A 22650-nucleotide genomic window follows, 5' to 3' on the forward strand; every position below is an offset into this window, starting at 1 on the left:
TAAGTTCATCTATCTTTCCACTTAAAACATTAATTTCTTCTATAGCATGAACCTTTTTACTAGTAGATCTTTCGGTGTGCCATTGAGAATAATTAACCATAATATTATCTAGGAGTTTAGTAGTTTCTCCTAAAGTGATTTCCATAAAAGTGCCTCCCGCGGCCGAATCTAAAAGATTTCTAGAAGCAAAATTCAATCCAGCATAAAAAATTTGTATGATCATCCATAAATTTAATCCATGAGTAGGGCAATTACGTATCATTAATTTCATTCTCTCCCAAGCTTGTGCAACATGTTCATGATCAAGTTGCTTAAAATTCATAATATCGTTTCTAAGAGAGATGATCTTAGCAGGAGGAAAATACTTAGAGATAAAGGCATCTTTGCACTTATTCCATGAATCAATAATATTTTTAGGCAAAGAGGAAAACCAAGTTTGAGCACAATCTCTAAGAGAAAATGGAAATAGCGTCAATTTAACAATATCATTATCCACATCTTTCTTCTTTTGCATATCACATAGATCAACAAAGTTGTTTAGATGGGTAGCGGCATCTTCACTAGGAAGGCCAGAAAACGGATCTTTCATGACAAGATTCAGCAAAACAATATTAATTTCACAAGATTCAGCATTGGTAAGAGGAGCAATCAGAGTGCTAATAAAATCATTATTGTTTGTATTGGAAAAGTCACACAGTTTAGTATTGTCTTGAGCCATCGTCACAAACAATCAATCCAACACACAAGCAAACAAGAAGCAAGCAAAAAGAGGCGAACGTAAAAGAGGGCAAATAAAACGGCAAGTGTGAAGTGGGGGAGAGGAAAACGAGAGGCAAATGGCAAATAATGTAATGCGAGGGATAAGAGTTTGTGATGGGTACTTGGTATGTCTTGACTTGACTTGGTGCAACCTCCCGGCAACGGCGCCAGAAATCCTTCTTGCTACCTCTTGAGCATGCGTTGGTTTTCCCTTGAAGAGGAAAGGGTGATGCAGCAAAGTAGCATAAGTATTTCCCTCAGTTTTTGAGAACCAAGGTATCAATCCAGTAGGAGATAACACGCAAGTCGCCTAGTACCTGCACAAACAAACAAGAACCTCACAAGCAACGCGATAAAGGGGTTGTCAATCCCTTCACAGTCACTTACGAAAGTGAGATCTGATAGAGATAATAAGATAAATATTTTTGGTATTTTTATGATATAGATTGGAAAGTAAAGATAGCAAAATAAACAACGATAGAAATAGCAAGTTGATAGGAAAATAATATGATGGAAGATAGACCCGGGGGCCATAGGTTTCACTAGTGGCTTCTCTCAAGATAGAAATTCTACGGTGGGTGAACAGATTACTGTCGAGCAATTGATAGAAAAGCGGATAGTTATGAGAATATCTAGGCATGATCATGTATATAGGCATCACGTCCACGACAAGTAGACCAAAATGATTCTGCATCTACTACTATTAGTCCACACATCGCCCGCTATCCAGCATGCATCTAGAGTATTAAGTTCATAAGAATAGAGTAACGCATTAGGCAAGATGACGTGATGTAGAGGGATAAACTCAAGCAATATGATATAAACCCCATCTTTTTATCCTCAATGGCAACAATAAAATACGTGCCTTGCTTCCCCTGCTATCACTGGGAAAGGACACTACAAGATTGAACCCAAAGCTAAGCACTTGTCCCATTGCAAGAAAGACCAATCTAGTAGGCCAAACCAAACTGATAATTCGAAGAGACTTGCAAAGATATTAAATCATGCATAAAAGATTTTAGAGAAGAATCAAATATTGTTCATAGATAATCTTGATCATAAACCCACAATTCATCGGATCTCGACAAACACACTGCAAAAAGAATTACATCGAATAGATCTCCAAGAGAATCAAGGAGAACTTTGTATTGAGATCCAAAGGGAGAGAAGAAGCCATCTAGCTAATAACTATGGACCCGAAGGTCGGTGGTAAACTACTCACACATCATCGGAGAGGCTATGGTGTTTATATAGAAGCCCTCCGTGACCGATTCCCCCTCCAACGGAGTGCCGAAAAAGGCTCCAAGATGGGATCTCACGGGTACAGAAGGTTGCGGCGGTGGAAGTAGGGTTTCGTGGTGCTCCCAGATGTTTTTAGGGTATATGGGTATATATAGGAGGAAGAAGTAGGTCAGTGGAGCTGCGAGGGGCCCACGATGGTGGGAGGCGCGCCCTCCTGCCTTGTGTCCTCCTCGCTTCTTTCTTGAAGTCCACTCCAAGTCTCCTGGATCAAGTTTGTTCCAAAAATAACTCTCCCGAAGGTTTCATTCCGTTTGGATTCCGTTTGATATTCCTTTTCTGCGAAACACTGAAATAGGCGAAAAAACAGCAATTTGCACTGGGCCTTTGGTTAGTAGGTTAGTCCAAAAAATAATATAAAAAGGTATATTAAATCCCATTAAACATCAAAAACAGGTAATATAATAACATGGAACAATCCAAAAATTATAGATACGTTGGAGACGTATCATGTAGCAGCAGTGCATACTCAGGGAGAACACTTTTATCTTGAAATTAAGTGAAGGGATCATCTTATAATGCTACTGTCGTTCTAAGCAAAATAAGATGCATAAAAGATAAACATCACATGCAATCAAAATATGTGACATGAGATGGCCATCATCTTGTGCTTTTTATCTCCATCCCCAAAGAATTGTCATGATCTCCATCGTCACTGGCTTGACACCATGATCTCCATCGTAGCGTCATTGCATCAAGGTCGTCAAGCCAACTATTGCTTTTACAACTATCGCTAACACATAGTGATAAAGTAAAGCAATTGCATGGCGCTTGCACTTCATACAATAAATCGACAACCCTAAGGCTCCTGCCGGTTCTCAATATTACAAAACATGATCATCTCATACATTAGCATATATCACATCATATCTTGACCATATCACTTCACAACATGCCCTGCAAAAATAAGTTAGATGTCCTCTACTTTGTCGTTGCAAGTTTTACGTGGCTGCTATGGGCTTCTAGCAAGAACCGTTCTTACCTATGCATAAAACCACAACGGTGATTCATCAAATTTGCTGTTTTAACCTTCTTCAAGGATCGGCCATAGTCAAATTCGATTCAACTAAACTAAGAGAAACAGACACCCGCCAGCCACCTTTTATGCAAAACTAGTTGCATGTCAGTCAGTGGAACTGGTATCATGTGCGTGGACATGTAAGGTTGGTCCGGGCGGCTTCATCCCACAATACCGCCGAATCAAAATAAGACGTTGGTGGTAAGGAGTATGACTATCACCTCCCACAACTCTTTGTGTTCTACTCGTGCATATCATCTACGCATAGACCTGGCTCGGATGCCACTATTAGGAAACGTTGCATGGAAAACAAAAAAAATTCTACGCATGCGAAAGATCTATCCATGGAGATGCATAGCAACGAGAGGGGAGATTGTGTCTACGTACCCTCATAGACTGTACGTGGAAGCGTTTAACAACGCGGTTGATGTAGTTGAACTTCTTCGCGCTCCAACGGATCAAGCACCAAATGTACGACACCTCCGCGTTCTGCACACATTCAACTCGGTGACGTCCTCCGCCTTCTTGATCTAGCAAGACGGCGATGTAGTAGATGATTTCCGACAGCACGATGGCATGGTGACGGTGATGGTGAAGTGATCTCCGCAGGGCTTTGCCTAAGCACTACGAAAATATGACCGGGGTGTGAACGGTGGAGGGGGGCGCCGCACACGACTAGGCAATTGTCTCTTGTGTGCTAGGAGCCCCCTCCCACATATATATAGGTGAGAGGGAGGGAGGAGCAGCCAAAGGAGGTGCCCAAGTGGGAGGAATCCTCCTTAGGGTCCCTCCCAAGTTGCGCCCCCTTTCCTTATTTGGAGTGCGGGGAAAGGCAGGGGAGGGTGGCGCCCCCCTTCCTTTCTACCATGAGAGGGAAAGGCGGGAGGGGCTAGCCCTCCCCCTTTTCCTTCCCTAGGGATGGCCAAACAAGGGAGGGGGCGCACCAGCCCCCTTGTGGGCTGGTCTGTCCCCTCGTTTGGCCCATAAGGCCCATATCTTGCCGGGGGGGGGGTGCCCGGAACCCCTTCCGATGACTCGATTTTTTTCTGGTACATCCCGAAACACTTTCGGTGTCCAAATACCACTGTCCTATATATAAATCGTTACCTCTCGACCATTTCGAGATTCCTTGTCATGTCTGTGATCTCATCTAGGACTTCGAACAACATTCGGTCACCAAATCATTTAACTCATATAACACTATATCATCAAAGAACGTTAAGCGTACGAACCCTACAGGTTCGAGAACTACGTAGACATGACCGAGACACCTCTCTAGTCAATAACTAATAGCGGAACCTAGATGCCCATATTGGCTCCTACATATTCTACAAAGATCTGTATCGGTCGAACCGTTATGACAACATACGTAATTCCCTTTGTCCATCGGTATGTTACTTGCCCGAGATTCGATCGTCGGTATCTTCATACCTAGTTCAATCTTGTTACCGCAAGTCTCTTTACTCATTCTGTAATACATCACCTTGTGACTAACTTCTTAGTCATTTGCTTGCAAGCTTATGATGTGTATTGCTGAGATGGCCCAGAGATACCTCTCCGATACTCGGAGGAACAAATCCTAATCTCGATCTATATCAACTCAACAAACACCTTCGGAGATACCTGTAGATCATCTTTATGATCACCCAGTTACGTTGTGACGTTTGATAGGACACAAGGTATTCCTTCGGTATCCGGGAGTTGCATAATCTCATAGTCGAAGAAATATGTATTTGACATGAAGAAAGCAATAACAATAAACTAAACGATCAATATGCTAAGCTAACGAATGGGTCTTGTCCATCATATCATTATCCTAATGATGTGATCCCGTTATCAAATGACAACACATGTCCATGGTTAGGAAACCTTAACCATCTTTGATCAACGAGCTACTCTAGTAGAGGCTCACTAGGGACACAGTATTTGTTTATGTATTCACTCATGTATTTAGGTTTCTGATCAATACGATTCTAGCATGAATAATAAATCTTTATCATGAATGAGGAAATATAAAAATAACAACTTTATTATTGCCTCTAGGGCATATTTCTTTTAGAATTATGGCATTAAGATCAAGCATATCAGAAACGACAGTGGCACCGAGTTCAAGAACACAGGCCTTGATGACTATCTTGACGAACTTGGTATTACTCATGAACTATCTGCTCCTTATACTCAGCAGAATAAAATTGTTGTACGCAAGAACATGATACTCATTGAGATGGCCCGCACTATGCATGTTGAATACAAGACACCTCATCGATGGTGGCCTAAAGCAATTGATACTGCTTGTCATATCATTAATCGGGTATATCTTCACAAATTCCTCAAGAAAACTTCATATGAGCTCCTCACTGACCAAAAACTCATTGTAAGTTATTTCAAAGTCTTCGGTGCTAAATGTTGGATTAGAGATTCACATCACAATTCCAAATTTGCACTGAAAGCACATGAGGGTTTTATGATTGGTTACGGAAATGACTCGCATGCCTACAGAGTCTTCAACACCTATCGCAACAAGGTTGTTCAAACTGTAGATGTGTGGTTCGATGAAACTAACAACTCACAAAGAGAACACCTGCCTGCTGTGCTAGATGAAATGCCTCCTGAGGAATCTATCAAGCTAATGGGCACTGGTGAAATAGTGCCCAATGAAGAAATAGATGAAGAAGAAGTGATGCCACACGTGTGGCAGAGACGGAGGCGCATCGCACGTCTCTATAGCAAATGGATTGCCACGTCACCGCATGCATTTATGTAGGAATTTTTTTGGATTTTCAGTTTTTAAAAATGTTTATCTCTTAAATGAAAAATCCGATAGAAAATCCGTTTTCACCATTAAATCTGTTGCGACGAGTCAAAATTATATCTCATACCGATATGTTCCGACGGCTTTTTTTGGGTTTAAAATTGCCATGTCTATTGCACATAAATTGCTATGGTGTTTAGATTGAAGTTGCCATGATATGTTTGAGTTACCCTTTCTTCTACGTTTATATAAATTTTGACATATTATTAAAAGGGAATTAAGAAACTAAACTTACCATGGTGAATCCCAGAAAATTCTCATGATCCATTAAATAATTTTGACATGGTTCATAATTAAAAAGAAATCTGTTGTCAATTACTTTAAAAATGCATGATCAATGACTAAATTTGCCATGAACCATAAAATAAAATTGCCATGGTGAATTACTTAAATTTCCCATGATACATGCACTAAAATTTGCCATGGTCAAAATACTAGAATTGACATAGCCAAAATACTAAAATTGTCATGATCTATAAACTGAAATTGCCATGTTGAATTACTAAAAAATGCCATGATCCATGAATTAAATTTGCCGTGGTTAAATACTAAAAAAATTCCATGGTCAATTAATAAAATTTGCCCTAAAAAATAGATGAAATACAATGATAGCTTTAAATCTAGAATAAAAAACTAGATGAAGCATGTCATGGCAACTTTAGTGTAAACTTTATGGCAACTTTTGGCAAAAAGAAAATCATTAAAAATATTAACTTGGAATCTAGTTTTAAAGATCTTGTCAAGACGGATTTAATAATGAAGACGGATTTTTAATCAGATTTTTTATTTAGAAGATAAAACATTTTTAATTCGTAAAACCAAAAAGATTTTCTTTAATGTCATCTGTTTTGATATGGCAAAACGGATGATAATGAAGACTTTTGAGCTATGTTGCTTTGCGACACACGTGTGACATTTATCATTTAGATAAGAATAACATTTTTATTTATTTTTGCGGACTTTGCGTAACGTGATCCACCAAAGTCCAACGGAACACCGCCCGCCCGCGCGCACGCCACGGACGCATCGTTCCAAAGGCAGGGAGGGCATCGGCGCCGTCATCGCACCGTTCACCCCCACCACGCCACGCCCCCTATCGCTATCGGCCCGAAATCCTGCGCCCCGCATTTGTGCTCATCTCACACTCGCCCATCTCTATCCGCCGATCCACCCATCCCCCCATCCCGCGACCCCCTCAAAACCCCACCATCCCGCTGCAACCGGCGCCCCGTCCTCCCCGCCCGCGCGCACTCGTCCTTCACCCCCGTCCCTCAGTGCGGCCACACTCACCTGACCCACGGAATGACGTCCGGTGCCTCTGGCCGCACCGCCACGGCCGGAACCGCGGCGCTGCTGCCGCTGCTGTTCTTGCTGCTGCAGGTCTCCGCGGGCGCGGGCGCGGGCGCCGACTGCCATTTCCCGGCCGTGTTCAACTTCGGGGACTCCAACTCGGACACGGGCGGGCTGTCGGCCGCCTTCGGCGCCGCGCCGCCGCCCAACGGCAGGACCTTCTTCGGCATGCCCGCCGGCCGCTACTGCGACGGCCGCCTCGTCATCGACTTCATCGGTACGTACGTCTTCGCTCGCTGGGAGCGCCTTCAGTCTCAAACTCTCAGTATTCGCAACAAAAAAAAATGTCTCAAACTCTCAGTACTGTCAGGAGCTCTTCAAAGTCGCTGTAGTATTACTACTGTGAATTTTTTTTTTCTTATTACTTTTTCAAGGATACTTTTCTTATTACTTTTCACCCGTTCGATCTATCCCTCGGTTCTTCTGCACGGCTGCACGTAGGGCCCACGGGTTGATAAGGCCGAAACCTACCGCCTTCACTTGCAGGAGCCAATAAATATAGCCTTAATTCGTTCCATGTGTAGCGGTGCAGCTGCGAAGGCAATTTTGAAAGCCAACGTCGTAGTACTACAGCGTAGTTATACGCTTTCTAAGAGTTCTGAAGGAGAATAAAAGTTGGCAGACACGCAGTAACCTGTAGGAGTACAGTAAAATTAACTTGTAAAAAGTTAATTAACAACTTCTCTTGGAGTAATAAAATGCTAAGAGCTGGAGTAGGATGTTGTTTGCGTTACTTTGTGACTTCGTGTCACTGTCAGTCTGTCACCCCTGTTGTGCATTACTGAGGGCATGTACAATGGTGGCATATGGATACATATGCCCCATGATAAAAAATAATTTGAGGCATCTATATTTATTTTTTCTTTCCAATGCAAGCTATCATTAGTGGTCCTCATTAAGAAATAGAAAATAAAGACTCTAGTACACATGCATCTCTATTTTCACTCCAATCTTTTCAGTTTTTGTCACCGGATCATACTTTTTCTCTTCAAGCACCTGCCTCCTGAAGAGGATCCCGCTTCCCTATCCGAACCTACTTTACGTCATATCCGATCATACATGGCATGCGAGGTTATGCATTGTACATGCCTAGTCCGTTGGATCCTGGAAGTACTCCTGGAATAGTATAGAGTAGTACAGTAAAAAAGAAGGGATGTCTCCTGAAAGGGCCAAGCAGAACAAGACTTTTCTACCCTACATACCACCTTTTGTTGCTCAAGAAGATCTGAAAGCCCATTTCATTTCACATCCTGCCTTGAATAAGTTGCGGTTGTTGTCCGGCCACAGCCGGGCATCAGTTCATCGCCGGAAAGCGGCGGCCTTGGACTACGCGCCGCCGGAGCATGGCCGAAGCAAGCTGCACTTTGGCCCCGCCGCCACGCGCGTGCGAGCGCCCGTGCCGTGGCAATGATGCCACGCCCATGCGCCCATCCGGGACCCGGCACGCCATCGATCGCCAGCCAGTCAGCTGCCTACCGACACCGTCCTGTGCAATCCAACAGAAAGGCTAGTCAGCTGCATGTGCGGAACATCACTCGAACGATGCCACTGCCATGCCATCGTCACGGGAAGATTTTGTGTTGGGTTGCAGCTGGAGAGTAGTACTATCGTGCACCAGTACTCTTCTGGCTTTCGGGATGCTGGTTTTCCTTTCTGACAATGGGATGCTGATTTGAGAGGGACAGAAAGAAACGTTAGGTTAATGCCTCTTTGATTTAATAATTGTTCCTTTGGTTAACGACAGTTCCAGAGAATTTGGCAGAACTGAAATCTTTTCGATGCGTGTTTTCCAGATTCGTAGGTCGGAATTTTCCCCGAGGATCCATTTACACTCTATTTCATACTAGAAAGTTATCATCAACTCAAACCTCTTAGAATTTTACGTTTTTCATATTGTTTAATCAAACAAACAAAATAACTCAGAAGTAATTCCAAGAGGGCTATTGTGCTTCTCAAGAAACAAGGCTAGTGTGCAAGACTAATAATCCTGCAACACTTCATTTTTACTTTCTGCTGGCGTTAGCATTAGGTGACACCTAGTTGGCTAGTTAGAGACCTTGCATTCTACTTTCCTAAGTAAGACCTAGATCACTTATGTTCCGTTATCTTCTGATAGTGGAACCCGGCCAGTACAGGTCGTATGAAAAAATAAATAATTTGGCTGGTCTTAAGTGTCAGGAAAGCTTGAGGTGGTTGGATAGGTGGCTAGAAAAATGGAACGACGAACAAACGTGAGCAGCGTGATCGTATTATATAAAGAGACACCGTACATTAATTATTGGCGGGAGAGATTTTTGCTGCAGTGTCAGAGCATGTGTGGATGCTTTGCTTTAAATATATTCTTAGTGGAGGGCAATGGGCCACTAGCTTGATCCTGCACTACAAGTTGCTTTAGGAAGACGATGGCACGACTATTTTTCAGCAAAAAGGCTAAATCGAGCTATTTGTTGCCAAAACTGGTCTGAAAGAATTCAGAACCAGGACACTAGAAACAAGAAATGTTGGAGGCAAAACATGCCAGTGTTTGGTGCTATTTTTAGGCTAGCTGAGAAAAGCGAAATGCTCAGTGGACGGGTAGAAACAGAAATTAGAACTCATCACAATCTATTGCCACATTGCAATGTGCTAATGATCTACTTTATCTTTTTTCCGCTGATGCTGCAGCTGAAAACCTGGGAATACCTTACCTAAGTGCGTACCTCAACTCAATAGGGAGCAACTTCTCGCAGGGGGCCAATTTCGCGACAGCCGGCTCGACAATCAGCCGACAGAACACATCCCTGTTCCTCTCCGGGTTCAGCCCCATCTCCTTGGACGTGCAGTCCTGGGAATTCGAACAGTTCATCAACAGAAGCCAGTTCGTTTACAACAACAAAGGTGGTAACAACTAGACCAAATTTGGCCTATCTTAGTACGAAGTTTTAGTACACAGAACTGAAGATCCATTCTGTTTATCTTACTCCCATGTATGTAGGTGGCATCTACAGGGAGCTCCTGCCAAAGGCCGAGTACTTCTCCCAGGCGCTGTACACCTTCGACATCGGCCAAAACGACATCACCGCGGGCTACTTCGCGAACATGACGAGTGAACAAGTCGTAGCGTTCATTCCTGAGCTCATGGAGAGGCTCACCTCAATAATCCAGGTACGTCTTATGAAGATCACCATCACATGACCAAGCTAGTAGGCTGGCTCGACAACTGACTGACTGAAGAATTGATCTGCAGAGCGTGCATGTGCTCGGTGGAAGGAACTTCTGGATCCACAGCACGGGGCCTATCGGCTGCCTGCCTTACGCCCTCATTCGCCGGCCCGACATCGCCGCGGTCAAGGACAATGTTGGCTGCTCTGTCACCTACAACAAGGTCGCACAACTCTTCAACCAGAGGCTCAAGGAAACAGTGGCTCATCTTCGGAAAACCTACCCTGACGCCGCGTTCACCTACGTCGATGTCTACGCCGCCAAGTACAAGCTGATCAGCCAAGCCAGCAAGCTAGGTAATGCGCCATGGCCCATGGCTGGATGAACAATGCATACGTGTAGCTGCTGCTTGCGTACGTAGTGTCCTGGAGAAATCTGAGGCTGGGCGTTCTGGTCTGCAGGCTTCGACGACCCTCTGCTCACCTGCTGCGGGCACGACGCTGGCCCGTACAACTTCGACCCGAAGGTTGGTTGTGGCGGGAAGGTGCTGGTGAAGGGGAAGTGGGTGGTGCTGGGAAAATCCTGCGACGACCCGGCCAGGAGAGTGAGCTGGGACGGCGTCCACTTCACCGAGGCGGCGAACAAGTTCGTCTTTGATCAGATCGTCGGCGGCGGGCTCTCAGACCCGCCCATGCCCCTGAGGCAGGCTTGCCGGAGCAAAGGGCAGTGAACTGCAGGCGGGTCGTTGGTCAGGTGGGCCGTGCCGCTGCTGCTGCTACTTTCTCTGTAAGAGCATCTCCGACAGAAGATGCAAATTTGGAGATGTAAAAATTTACATCTTCGAAAAGTGTCTTTTGCATCTCCAAAGGTGTCAACTCTACCAAAAGATGTATATTGGAGATGTAAAAAAGCAACTCCAATAGAAGTTGCAAATGAAGATGTAAAACTATACTTCAATTACTTTCATTTGAAACCTATACTTCAAACATAGCAAATTCAACTATTATTTCATTTCAAACATAATTAAACATAATTCTAATTAATAAAAAGCACAGCAAACTCAACCACTACTAGTTCGAACTACTACTACTTGAACTACACCGAAGATAAAACTACTCGTCATCGGAGCTCTTGAACTGCTCCCAGAACTCATCCTTGTACGGGTCGTCACAACCCTCGTCCTCCTCCTCCGAGGACTCGATGGGGATCACCGTCAAGGGGGCGGTCTCGTCCTCCTCCTTCCCCTTGACGACGTGCTTCGAGAAGAACTCTTGCTCGGCCTGCACACACCCCGGATGCTCACGCGCGAACCTCGCCATCGCCGCCTCGTCGCTGTCGTCGGGACTGACGACATGGCGGGCCTCTTCGTCATCGTCGTCGTCTTCTTTGTTGTGATCTCCTCCATGCGAATGCCCCTCGGCACGAGCAACTCCGCATCCGACTTGGTCTCGATCTCCGGGAAGTTGAGGTCCTTCTTCGGTCTCCCGGCACGCCACACCGCCACGTCATAGGCACGCGCGGCCTCGTGGACGGTGGGGTAGGTGCCTAGCCAAAAGCGGCGGCCGGCGTCCCTGAACTCCACCCCGAAGTTGCCGGAGGGCTTCGGCCTCACGTAGAAGAACCCTCGTTTTGCCCCTCGAGGTCTTCCTCGACGGCATGGCGACGATGGGGCGGGGCGGGGCGGGGCAGGGCGGTGCGGTGCAGCGACGGTGTGGGGCGCTGCGGAGACGACGGGATAGAGGCGGTGTCGGAGCGGAGGCGGTGGGATCGAGGTAGTGCGCGACGGAGCTGGTGCAGAGGCGATATGGTCGGGGCGGAGGCGGCGGTGTCGAGCTGGAGGGGAAGGGGTCGGGGTGGAGCTTGGGCGGAGCGGGGCAGCCCGGCGGGGTCAGGGCGGAGTGGAGCGGCGGCGGGCCGATTCGGGCCGTACGATGGCGGGTGGCGGCCGAAACTAGGTGGAATCGGAGGCGGACAGGGAGGCGGAGGTGGATCCGCGGCGGGGCAGCGGCGGCGCGCTGATTTGGGCGGCGGCCGAGCGGTGGGGCGGCGGTGGGTGGCGGGAGGATGAAGATGGGGGAGGAGAACTGAAATGACAGGCGGTTGGCATGCGGCTGCTCTTTTTACATCTCCTGTAGTTGGAGATGCAAATTTGCATCGCGAGGTGTTGTAGCGTCGCGGAGATGTAATTTGTTTTGCATCTACACCGTCTGTTGGAGAGGTGTTTTTGATCCTCGGAGATGCAAAAGTTAGGTATTTTTCATCTACATCTTAATTTGGAGATCTAAAACAGGAGATGTAAAATTTTACATCTTTAAAAAGTGCATTTTACGTCTTGGAAACTGAGGCAACTCCAACAGATGATGTATATTGGAGATATAAAAGAGCAACTCCAATAGATGATGCAAAGTAGGGAGGTAAAAACTAGAAACTTGAACCACTACTTTATTAATACATAGTTCAACCATAATTCATGCATAGTTTAAACATAATTAAATGACTAATATAACTAATCCAAAGTACTCATCGTCCTAGGGCATCCCGTAGTCGTCCTTATCGGAGCCCCCCTTGAACCCCTTGTCGTCCTCCCCCGACGACTCGACGCGGATCACCGTCGAGGGGTCGGCCTCGTCCTCCTTCTTCACCTCCTCCTTCTTCTTCTGCTCGGCGTCGCACTTCCAAAAGAACTCCTGGTCGGCCTGGACATACTCCGGATGCTCCCGCGCGAACCTCGCCATCGCCGCCTCGTCGCTATCGCCAAGACCAACGATAATGGCTGGCCTCTTCTTTGTCTTCTTCTTCGGTATCTTCTCCATCTGAATGCCCTCTGGCACGAGAAACTCCGCATCTGCCCAAGTCTCGATCTCTGGGAAGTTCGGGTCCGTCTTCGGCCTCCCAGCACGCCACACTGCCATGTCGTAGGCACGAGCGGCCTTGTCAGCCATGGGGTACGTGTCGATCCATAAGCGACGGTCGATGTTGGTGAATTCGACGCCAAAGTGGGCGGACGGATTCACCCGCACGCCGAAGAACCCCGTCTTGCTCTTTGGGAGCTTCTTCGACAGCATGGCGGCGGCGGGTGGTGGTGGACGAACTAGGCGATGGCGAACGAAATACGGCTGATTTGCAGGCCTACGGGCGGGGTGGTGCTTGGCGGTCGAGTGCTGGCTGCAGCGACGGCGAACATGGTGGCGGCGAGAACCGGGAGGCAGTGGTGGAACGGCAAATACGGCCGATTCGCGAGGATGCGGGCGGGGCGACTGTGCAGTGGTGGCTATGCGGGTGCTTGGCGGTCGGGTGCTGGCTGTGGCGATGGCAGACACGACAGCGACGACGAATCGGGCGGTGACCGCAGGGCGGCGGAAAAACGGCTGATTCGTGGCTTCTGGCGGAGGGCGAAACGCGGCGGAACTGGCGGTGGGGGTGGTGGAGTGGGCGGATCTGGCGTCGTGCGGCGGGCGGGCGGGCGCGGCGGTAATGCGGCGGGAAGACGAGAGGAAGAAGATGAGGTTGGGGAAAGAAAGTAAAACAGCGGTTGGCGATTGACGCGCGACCAACCATTTTGCATTTCCTGTGGATGGAGGTGTATATTTGCATCTTGAGTGTTGTATTTTACATCTCCTTCAGGGATGTAATATTTTTTACATCTACATCATCTGTTGAAAATGGATTTTAAAGCCTTAAAAATGTAAAAGTTAGTTATTTTTACATCTACATCATTTATTGGACAGTACCAGCTTCATTTTGCGATTGAGGAAAAGCGGGAACATGGATGCATCACAGGGAAGGGCAACACAATGCACGTGTCTTGTCCTGAGAGGCTGAGACAGTCTATAAGTGTTTGGTAGATATTATTACCGGTAAGGCATGTGACATATTTGCACTTGGCAGTCTTGTATACGTGGTTTTGTTTTTTCTTGTGGTTTGAACCTTTGAGGTGAGTACGGCGTTCGTTCATGATGGACGAGTGAACGGTGGGAGTTCGCTTCAATGGCTATGCGAGTATGTAAAAGTTCTCAAAGAAGAAACACAACGCAATAGGTAATTCCTGGACTCTTGTTCAGTTTGCATTCTGCAGCCATGGGCTTCTCTCTGCAAACTTTCGGCCTTAACCTCAACTTTTTTTAACAACAGAAGGCGTACGAGGCATCAAACCTTTTCATTTCAGCTCAGTAACAACGCACAACATGAATTACAAAGCCCTGAAATTAGAAATTAGAGAGAAGACAAACTACAGGGCAAGTCATATTCCGATGAGCTGAAGCGAAACAACATATGTCAGGTTCTACCACTGATCTTAGAACCTGGTGAGCTACATTGTGAGCAACACCATTGATCTCCCTGGAGATGTGAAACACCTGGGACTGAAGATCTGAGAAGTAGCAAAAGAAATCAGCCAGAACTTTTCTAGTCCATGGAGTAGTAGATTCCTTAATCTTTCAGCTAGCCACCCATGACTCCAAAGATAGATTTTCAATAAGGAAAGTGGGCTGAGAAATACATAGCCTTTTGGCCACTTGAGCTGCTAAAAGAAGGGCCAAAGCTTTAGCTTGCAAAGGAGAACTTGTGATATTAGCAGAGGCTTGAATTTGTACATTAACCTTCATCTGATCCTGCGGCAAGGAGAGGTAAAGACCAATACCAGTAGCAGCAGCACCTTGTGGTAAACCTGGGATTTTTTTGCACTGGAAAGCTGCATCAAAATATACTTTTGTCCCTGCTATTAGAAGGTCAGACTTATTGTTCTTCCCTCCAAAGGCATGTGATTAGTAGGAATTGAGGTACAGGTAGGGGTAGGATTTTGAGGCTGTAAATGAGTATGTTGGACAAGATCATTTGCATCATTATACAGAGCAGTAGCAGCAATATGGACATGGTAAGGGAAAACCTTTTTCCTGTCAAAAAGATTGTCGTTCCTAGCTTTCCAAAGACACCACATAAAATTGAGGATATTGGGGACAGAAGCATGAGGATGATTCATATTTAGCAAAGCAAGGATAATGCTATCCATACTGGAAAAACTCTGAACTAACACATATGTTCTAATGAACCACGGGTGAGAAAACCAAGCAACTCTCGCAAAATTACAAAAGAAGAACATGTGCATTCCATCTTCTTACTGGCCACATATACTGCAAAATTGAGAAATGTGAATAGAGAAACGACTAGTCCTCAAACATGTAGGCAGAGCTTTCCTGAGGAGTCTCCAAGCGAATGTTTGGACCCTTGGAATCATCATATTTTGCTTCCAAATCATTTTGAGAAGATTTTTCACCTGCAAAGGAACTTGTGAAGGAATATGTCTCTGGTTGGCATGAATATCTGCAGACAAAGTTTGTAAGTAGATTTTGAAGTACAAAGACCATTAGGAGTTAGATCCCAACAAAGAATATCTGGACAGTCCTCATGAATAATATCAGTTTGAATAATAGTAGAAGCTAAAGGCTGCTGGAAGAGATTGTTGATGAGATTAACATTCCAAAGTTTGTGATCAAGTAGCCAAAGATCCTTAACCAGAGAAGGGTAAACATATCCATGAGGCTGAATGATGAGCTGATCATAAACAGAAGTCCAAAGAGGGCACCAAGGGGTACTCCAAATAGAGACATTACCTTGTGTCAACTAGTAAAATGAATGAGCTTTGAGCTTAGGCATCATCCTAAGGATGGAAGACCAAAAGGCTGACTTTGGAGTGGTAGAACTAGCAGTCCAGATGGAAGCATCAGAAAAATACTTGGACTTGAGAACAAGATGAAGATGGGGAAAAGGGGCTTTTGCCAGGCGTCAAGCAGCCGCGATGATCAGACCTTCATTAATAACCTGCAAATTTCTAACACCAAGTCCACCTTCTTGCTTTGAGTTACAAATATCCTTCCAAGCCCTAAGACAAAGACTCCTGCTAGAAATATTGTCCCTAACACCTGTCCACCAAAAATTTCTAATAATAGCAATGAGTTTGGCTAAAAATTTCTTAGAAAACAAGATATTGGTCATATAGTACACAGGAATAGCAGAGAAAACATACTGAATCGGTTCAAGCCTAGCCGCATGAGAGAGCATGTTGGCCTTGTAAGTAGGCAACTTGTTTACAAATTTATCCAGAACAAAATTATAAGCTGGAGTTCTATTATTAGCCGGGAGAATAATGGATGACCAAGGTGGGAAAATTGTTGTCAATATTAGGAACAGGGAAAATCTACTTTAACTCCTGAATGACAGCTGAACTAACATGAGAACTAAACATTATGGCATATTTGGTCCAGTTTGGTGTTTGACCTGAAATGGAGCGGAAATGGTGGATGAGTTGGGCCATTGAGGTAGCTTCCTGAACAGTAGCTGATACGTCTCCAACATATCTATAATTTTTGATTGTTCCATGCTATTATATTATCTGTTTTGGATGTTTTATATGCATTTATATGCTATTTTATATGATTTTTGGGACTAACCTATTAACCTAGAACCCAGTGCTAGTTTTTGTTTTTCCTTGTTTATGAGTTTCGCAGAAAAGGAATATCAAATGGAGTCCAATTGATCTGAAAATTGACGGAGATTATTTTTGGAAAATATAAAAAATACTGGAACAAAAAGATATTGGAGAAGAGCCACGAGGCATCCACAAGGGTGGAGGGCGCCCACCCCCCTAGGGCGTGCCCTCCATCCTTGTGGTCTCCTCGTGGGCCCCCCTGACTTGTTCCCCACGCCAACGCCTCTTATAAATCCCCAAAGCTCCAGAACAGAACCTAGATCAGGAGTTCTGTCGCCGCAAGCCTCTGTAGCCATCAAAAACCAATCGGGACCCTGTTCCGGCACCCTACCGGAGGGGGAAATCATCACCGGTGGCCATCTTCATCATCCCGGCACCCTCCATGATGAGGAGGGAGTAGTTCACCCTCGGGGCTGAGGGTATGTACCAGTAGCTATGTGTTTGATCTCTCTCTCTCTCTCGTGTTCATGATTTGGCATGATCTTGATGTACCACGAGCTTTGCTATTATAGTTGGATTTTATGATGTTTCTCCCCCTCTACCTTCTTGTAATGGATTGATTTTTCCCTTTGAAGTTATCTTATCAGATTGAGCCTTTAAGGATTTGAGAACACTTGATGTATGTCTTGCATGTGCTTATCTGTGGTGACAATGGGATATTCACGTGATCTACTTGATGTATGTTTTGGTGATCAACTTGCGAGTTCTGTGACCTTGTGAACTTATGCATAGGGATTGGCACATGTTTTCGTCTTGACTCTCTGATAGAAACTTTAGGGCACTCTATGAAGTTCTTTGTGTTGGTTTGAATAGACTAATCTAAGATTGTGTGATTCATATCGTATAATCAAACCCACGGATACTTGTGGTGACATTGGAGTATCTAGATGACATTAGGGTTTTGGTTGATGTGTATCTTAAGGTGTTATTTTAGTACGAACTCTGGGGCTGTTTGTGACACTTATAGGAATAGCCCAATAGATCGATCAGAAAGAATAACTTTGAGGTTGTTTCGTACCCTACAATAATCTCTTCGGTTATTCTCCGCTATTAGTGACTTTGGAGTGACTCTTTGTTGCATGTTGAGGGATTGTTATATGATCTAATTATGTTGTCATTGTTGAGAGAACTTGCACTAGTGAAAGTATGAACCCTAGGCCTTGTTTCTTAGCATTGCAATACCATTTTCGCTCACTTTTACCACTTGCTACCTTGCTGTTTTTATATTTTCAGATTACAAAAACCTATATCAACCATCCATATTGCACTTGTATCACCATCTCTTCGCCGAACTAGTGCACCTATACAATTTACCATTGTATTGGGTGTGTTGAGGACACAAGAGACTCTTTGTTATTTAGTTGCAGGGTTGTTTGAGAGAGATCATCTTCATCCTACGCCTCCCACGGATTGATAAACCTTAGGTCATCCACTTGAGGGAAATTTGCTACTGTCCTACAAAACTCTACGCTTGGAGGCCCAACATGAGTCTACAAGAAGAAGGTTGTGTAGTAGACATCAGTAGCTTGCCCACAAACAAGCAGGTCATCTGCAAACAACAGAGAGTGAATAGGGGGAAATTTGGTCCAAGTGAAATTCCCTGCAAATTGTTAGTAGCAAGAGCCTCACTGAGAGAAAGAGACAACTCATTAATGGCAAATTGGCAATCACAAACAAATAAGGGGACATAGGACAACCTTGATGAATACCTCTAGAAATTCTAAATTTGTGCGAAGGTTGACCATTAATGACCATAGATAAAGTAGGAGAAGAAATACACACGTAGATCAAATTTATGAAATGATCATGCAACCCTTTACGTGCCCGAGTAGAAACAATAAAGTGAATGAAATATGCCGTAGATGCAATAATAAAGTTGTTATTTTATATTTACTTATTCATGATAAAGGATTATTATTCATGCTAGAATTGTATTGATCGGAAACCTTAATACATGTGTGAATACATAAAGAAACACCATGTCCCTACTGAGCATCTACTAGACTAGCTCATTAATCAAAGATGGTTAAGGTTTCCTAACCATGGACATGAGTTTTCATTTGATAACTGGGTTCACGTCATTGGGAGAATGATTTGATGGACAAGACCCATATGTTAGCTTAGCATAATAATCGTTCAACTTTATTGCTATTGCTTTCTTCATGTCAAATAAATATTCCTTCGACTATGAGATTATGCAACTCCTGGATACCAGAGGAATGCCTTGTGTGCTATCAAACTTCACAACATAATTGGGTGATTATAAAGATGCTCTACAGGTATCTCCGATGGTGTTTGTTGAGTTGGCATAGATCGAGATTAGGATTTGTCACTCCGAGTATCGGAGAGGTATCTCTTGGTCCTCTCAGTAATACACATCATAAGCTTGAAAGAAAATGACTAAGGAGTTAGTCATGAGGTGATTTATTATGGAACGAGTAAAGAGACTTGCCGGTAATGAGAGTGAACTAGGTATGAAGATACCGATGATCGAATCTCGGGAAAGTAACATACCGATGGACAAAGTGAATTACTTGTCATAACGATTCGACCGATAAAGATCTTCATAGAATATGTAGGAGCAAATATGGGCATCCAGGTTCCTCTATTGGTTACTGACTAGAGAGGTGTCTTGGTCATGTCTACATAGTTCTCGAACTCGTAGGGTCTGCACGCTTAACATTTGATGACGATATAGTATTATATGAGTTATGTGATTTGGTGACTGAACGTTGTTCGGAGTCCCAGATGAGATCACGTACATGACGAGGAGTCTCGAAATGGTAGAGATGTAAATATTGATATATAGGACGATGGTATTCGGACACCGTAAGTGTCTCGGGGGTACTGGGTACTTATCGGGTCATCGGAAGGGGTTCCAGGCACCCCCGGCAAAATATATGGGCCTTATGGGCCAAGAGGGGAAACGCACCAGCCACAAGGGGCTGGTGCGCCCCCCATATGGGCCGGCCAAGGTGGATAAGGAAAGGGTGAACCAACCTGTGGTTGGATGGTTAGAGGGACTGTGGTATCCCCAGCCCACCAGGGTTCAAATCCTGGTGCTCGCATTTATTCCTGGATTTATTTCAGGATTTCCGGCGATGCGCATTTAGTGGGAGGAGACGTTCCCGTTGATGATGAGGTGCCTACAGTGACTTCATAAATTTCAATATGATATGCCGGCTCAGTCTTTCGGAGGGGTAGGGTGTGCATGTGTGTGTTCATAGGGGTGAGTGTATGCGCGTGTATATGAGCGCTTGCGTATGTACTGTGTTAAAAAAGGTTGAGAAGGAAAGGGGGAGGATGAAAGGAAAGAAAGGGAATAGGATCCCCCTTCCTTTCCCCCTCCCCCCCCTCTTTCCTTCCCCCTCCGATAGATATGGCAGGGGGGCGCACGGCTAGGGAGGAGCCCAAGTAGGATTCAGTCCTACTTGGGGTGCCTCCTGGCCTCTCCCCTCCCCCTCCCACCTATATATACGGGGGGCGCCTAGCACACCCCAGACAATTTTTTAGCCGTGTGCGGCGCCCCCTCTCCACCGTTTAGAACCCCGGTCATATTTTCATAGTGCTTAGGCGAAGTCATGCGAGGATCACTTCATCATCACCGTTACCATGCTGTCATACTGACGGAACTCATCTACTACCTCGACGTCTTGCTGGATCAAGAAGGCGAGGGACGTCACGAGCTGAACGTGTGCAGAATGCGGAGGTGCCGTGCGTTCGGTACTTAATCGGTTGAAGCGCGAAGAAGTTCGACTACATCAATCGCGTTGATAAACGCTTCCGCATACGGTCTATGAGGGTACGTAGACACACTCTCCCCTTCGTTTCTATGCATATCCATGAATAGATCATTGCGTGTGCGTAGATTTTTTTTGTTTTTCCATGCAACGATTCCCAACATGAAGTCCCATTCCAAATGATTGAAAGCTTTAGCAAGATCAATTTTAAGCATGAAGGCATGATTGTTCCAAGATTTAAGGGCAAAAGAGTGAGTGATTTCCTGTGCAATAATGATATTGTCACTAATTCTTCTACCCTCAATAAAGGCCTGTTGAGCAGGGTCAATATAATCAAGAAGATGCGGCTTAAGACGATTGGCTAAGGATTTAGCAATGACTTTATAAATAACATTTCAAAGACTAATGGGACGATAATCCATCGGGACATGGGGAACAAGCTTTTTTGGAATGAATGCAATGTTAGTATCACTAATGTGAGGTGGTAAAATACCCATTTTGTAAAAATCGACCACCAAGTGAGTAAATTCCTCACCTGTCCATTCCCAAGCAGCTAGATAAAATTCAACATTAGATCCATCTAGTCCTGGAGAGGCATTTAACTTCATATCCTTCAAAATATGCAAAACTTCATTCTTATCTGGGATGAGATAAGTGGGATCTAGAGAATCCTAAGGTAGGTGAGTGATACGTCCATTTTGCATCATGCTTTTATATCGATATTTATTGCATTATGGGCTATTATTACACATTATGTCACAATACTTATGCCTAATCTCTCTTATTTTACAAGGTTTACATAAAGAGGGCGAATGCCGGCAGCTGGGATTCTGGGCTGGAAAAGGAGCAAATATTAGAGACCTATTCTGCATAGCTCCAAAAGTCCTGAAACCTCACGAAAGACGTTTTCAAAATATATAAAAAATACTGAGCGCAAGAAGTTCACCAGGGGGGCACACCCTGCCCACGAGGGTGGGGGCGCGCCCTACCCCCCTGGGCGCGCCCCCTACCTCGTGGGCCCCCTGGTGGCCCTCCGATGGCCATCTTCTGCTATATGAAGCCTTTCGATGAGAAAAAAAATCATAAGCCATCTTCTCAGACGAAACTCCGCCGCCACGAGGCGGAACCTTGGCGGAACCAATCTAGGGCTCTGGCGGAGCTATTCTGCCGGGGAAACTTCCCTCCGGGAGGGGGAAATCATCACCATCATCATCATCATCAACGCTCCTCTCATCGGGAGAGGGCAATCTCCATCAACATCTTCACCAGCACCATCTCCTCTCAAAACCCTAGTTCATCTCTTGTATCCAATTCTTGTCTCCAAGTCCGGGATTGGTACTAGTAGGTTGCTAGTAGTGTTAATTACTCCTTGTAGTTGATGCTAGTTGGTTTATTTAGTGGAAGATCATATGTTTAGATCCTTTATGCATATTAATACCCCTCTTATTATGAACATGAATATGCTTTGTGAGTAGTTACGTTTGTTCCTGAGGACATGGGAGAAGTCTTGCTATTAGTAGTCATGTGAATTTGGTATTCGTTCGATATTTTGATGAGATGTATGTTGTCTCCCCTCTAGTGGTGTGTAACGCCCACGCTGCGGCTATATCTCCCACGTGTCGAAGAACGACTTAGAGGCATAACCGCATTGTAAGAAATGTCGCAAGTGAGGTAATCTTCACACAACCCATGTAATACATAAGGGAAAAAGATACATAGTTGGCTTACAATCACCACTTCACACAATACATGAATAAAGCATTACATCATCTAGATACAATCAAGGTCCGACTACGGAACCAAAATAAAAGAAGACTACCCCAAATGCTACACAGATCCCCGATCGTCCCAACTGGGCTCCACTACTGATCAACTAGAAACAGAACAACATAACTAACACGATCTTCATCGAGCTCCTCCTTAGCTCGGTTTCGTCACCTGCACGATATCATCGGCACCTGCAAACTGGTTTTGGAAGTATCTATGAGTCACGGCGACTCAGCAATCTCACACCCTCGCGATCAAGACTATTTAAGCTTATGGGTAG

The 22650-nt window shown here is 45.0% G+C and overlaps 2 protein-coding genes across 2 annotated transcripts; one reads left to right on the forward strand and one right to left on the reverse strand.

The window, feature by feature from the left end:
- Window positions 1-7000: 7000 nt before the first annotated feature.
- On the forward strand, window positions 7001-11358 carry LOC125536491 (GDSL esterase/lipase ACHE). Its single transcript, XM_048699718.2, has 5 exons — window positions 7001-7455; window positions 9903-10115; window positions 10213-10382; window positions 10465-10735; window positions 10841-11358. The coding sequence occupies exons 1-5, from the start codon at window positions 7191-7193 to the stop codon at window positions 11107-11109; spliced, it is 1188 nt and encodes a 395-aa protein (XP_048555675.1). The 5' UTR covers window positions 7001-7190; the 3' UTR covers window positions 11110-11358.
- A 1549-nt stretch (window positions 11359-12907) lies between these two features.
- LOC147984366 (ethylene-responsive transcription factor ERF071-like) lies at window positions 12908-13444 on the reverse strand. The gene has a single exon (XM_087541069.1). It carries the CDS (start codon window positions 13442-13444, stop codon window positions 12908-12910), a length of 537 nt encoding a protein of 178 aa, XP_087397195.1.
- Between the last annotated feature and the right edge of the window lie 9206 nt (window positions 13445-22650).

This window comes from Triticum urartu, chromosome 2A (assembly GCF_056163025.1).
Source record: "Triticum urartu cultivar PI428250 chromosome 2A, HENAU_Tu73, whole genome shotgun sequence".
Classification (NCBI taxonomy): Eukaryota; Viridiplantae; Streptophyta; class Magnoliopsida; order Poales; family Poaceae; genus Triticum; species Triticum urartu.

Coding starts and splice junctions, on each gene's coding strand:
- LOC125536491 (XM_048699718.2), top strand. CDS start 7,191: ATGACGTCCGGTGCCTCTGGCCGCACCGCCACGGCCGGAACCGCGGCG. Junction 10,383..10,464: donor GGCTCACCTCAATAATCCAG/GTACGTCTTATG, acceptor ATTGATCTGCAG/AGCGTGCATGTGCTCGGTGG. Junction 10,736..10,840: donor CAGCCAAGCCAGCAAGCTAG/GTAATGCGCCAT, acceptor TCTGGTCTGCAG/GCTTCGACGACCCTCTGCTC.
- LOC147984366 (XM_087541069.1), bottom strand. CDS start 13,444: ATGCTGTCGAAGAAGCTCCCAAAGAGCAAGACGGGGTTCTTCGGCGTG.